The sequence below is a fragment of the Elephantulus edwardii genome, unplaced genomic scaffold (genome assembly GCF_000299155.1).
Source record: "Elephantulus edwardii isolate Elephantulus edwardi_28Jun2011 unplaced genomic scaffold, EleEdw1.0 scaffold00003, whole genome shotgun sequence".
Lineage (NCBI taxonomy): Eukaryota > Metazoa > Chordata > Mammalia > Macroscelidea > Macroscelididae > Elephantulus > Elephantulus edwardii.
In genome coordinates, this window is record NW_006399753.1 from 2914367 (window position 1) to 2916604 (window position 2238).

At 58.8% G+C, this 2238-nt stretch overlaps 1 protein-coding gene across 1 annotated transcript in view; it reads right to left on the minus strand.

The window, feature by feature from the left end:
- The window catches only part of DENND3 (DENN/MADD domain containing 3), a 75160-nt gene extending 73015 nt beyond the window's left edge, over window positions 1-2145 (minus strand). Inside the window, exon 1 of the mRNA XM_006879262.1 lies at window positions 2044-2145. Coding sequence (XP_006879324.1) covers window positions 2044-2145 — 102 coding nt within the window. The remainder of the gene's footprint in view (window positions 1-2043) is intronic.
- Window positions 2146-2238: the final 93 nt, after the last annotated feature.

The window sequence follows — 2238 nt, forward strand, 5'->3', positions numbered from 1 at the left end:
GACTGAGACAGTGCACTGTGGTGTCTGTGACAGCAGCACTGGGTGACTGAGACAGTGCACTGTGGTGTCTCTGTGACAGCAGCACTGAGCGACTGAGACAGAGCACAGTGGTATCGTGTTCAAAGGTACCCAAATTAGGAGCTCAATATATCTTTTTGGCCAATGTGATACAATTCATACCAAAGTGCACTCTGGGATTCTGTATCACCAAAACAAGCACTATCTCCATGAAACAAATAAAACAAAACTGAGGCAGCACACTGTTGGAACTGGAAAGTGGGAACATCTCATTGCTTGGGATCTCTCTTTCCATGTGTCACCAAATGCCTGGGCACAGAATACTAACCAAACGAAAGATAATTTTAAAAGCAAGAACTGGAAATTCAAATAGAACTTGTACAAAAAAATAAAACTAAATAAATGAATCATGCCTGGTTAATAACAACAGTAATGTTGGCCTTCAGAGTAGGAATGTACCCTGGTGGTTTAAATTTGTCTTTTAATCCTTCTTTCCCCTCCTTCTTCTCCTCCCAACATTCCTTTTCCTTCCCCACATCCCTTACAGCTCCTGCTCACAGTGGTCCCAAGCACAGAGAAGCCCACTCGCCCTGCGTCATCCTCATAGCACTGCAGAGTTTGGGCCCTAGTGCACCCACTGTGCCCATCCATCTCACCAAATCCCACTGAAGACCCCCCCTGAGAATACAGAATCCAGGTTAGGGGACAGATTGGCAAACTGCCTGCACTCTTCCAGCAGAGGAAATGTTTACTGGAGGAGAAAACCACACCGTAAACATTGCAGTGTCTCCGCCTGACTCTAAAGACATGTCTCCCAGCTCGCAATTAATCCACATGTTGCAATCGTCCCTGAAGCAGACCATGGAGGAGCCCAGTAACCGAAACCGACTCATTTCCAGGAAAAAGGAGGTGATGTCTTTTAGCAAACAGCAGCAGGGGGTGACTGCTAAGGTCAGTCAGAAGGGATGGAGGAATGGACCCACAGAACACACTGACATTATGGGGGCACAGTTGTCTAAGGGATGGTGTAGAAAGACTCTAAAAGAGGACGTTTTCCCTAAAGTCAGCATGAGCTGTGATGCCAGGCTGGGCAGACAGACCTCAGCCCAGAAGCCTCAGCTAGTCTCACTGCCTGTCCACCTTTGCCAAGCCCCTGCGCCTCCCTTCCCAGGCTTCACCCCAATACCTGCTAGCCACCTTCCCTTCGACTGACTGGTCATGGGGATAGAGTAAGGGCCTAATCAGAGCCAGAGTAGGGGACAGTGACTCACTGAGCCAGACAGAGGGACCACAGGGGCCCTTAATGGAGGGGGGAATGGAAGGGAGCCCCTGGATTAAGAAATGGTGGGAAAGCAGGCTAAACACGGGGAAGGCTGGCAGAAAGCTCCTGAGACGGGGAGGTTGGAGAAGGCGGCCGAGGTTGGAGAAGGCGCTGGGGCTTGTCCCGGGGCGGGGTGCAGAGAGGAAGGAAAGAGGGCGGGAGGTGTCTGGCCAGTGAGCACACCCGGCGCCTGCGGGGCAACCCGACGCAGCTGTGAGGCAGGGCCCAAGGCTGGGCTCCTGCCACCTTCCCGGGGGACAGAGGCGCTGCCGGCTCAGCACCCAGGGCCCCCAGACCGTAACGGGAGCTGCCCCCGAGGCTCGGACCAGCAGGCAGGGAGGGGAGGGCGCACAACTTGGGGAGTAGGCTCGCAGCAGGTGGACGTCACCCGCCAACCGAGTGTCCCCTCGGCCTCCCGGGAAGCTCCTCTGGAAGAGGCTGGTCTGCAGTCCCGAGTCCCGTCACAGCCCTTGACCCCGGCAGAGTGGGGGTGACCCGCCGTGGCCCCGCACAGTCACCAGGAGGGGCGCCCGGAGCACGGGCAGCGCGCAGCCTGGGGGTCGGGAGGAGTGGCCAGCCGGGATCAAGCAGCGGCCTGCGGAGAGGAGACCTGGGCACCGGGCGGCGCACCCTCCCCGGTGGGCTCTCCAAGCCCCGCGCCGGGGTCCCCCTGGGCCCGGGGCTCCGGCCCACGGCCGCCTTACCTGCCCCGCGCCGCGGAGACCGTCCCGGGGGGCTCCCAGCAGCGCGCACAGCTCCAGCAGCCCCGAGGGCAGCACCAGGTGCGGCGGCGCGGACTCCGCCATGCTGCCCGGCGCCCGCTCCTCGGCCGAGCGCTGCGCGTCCGGCGGCTCCTCCGGGAAGGGGGGGCGGGGCCTGCTGGGGACAGGGCCTGCTGG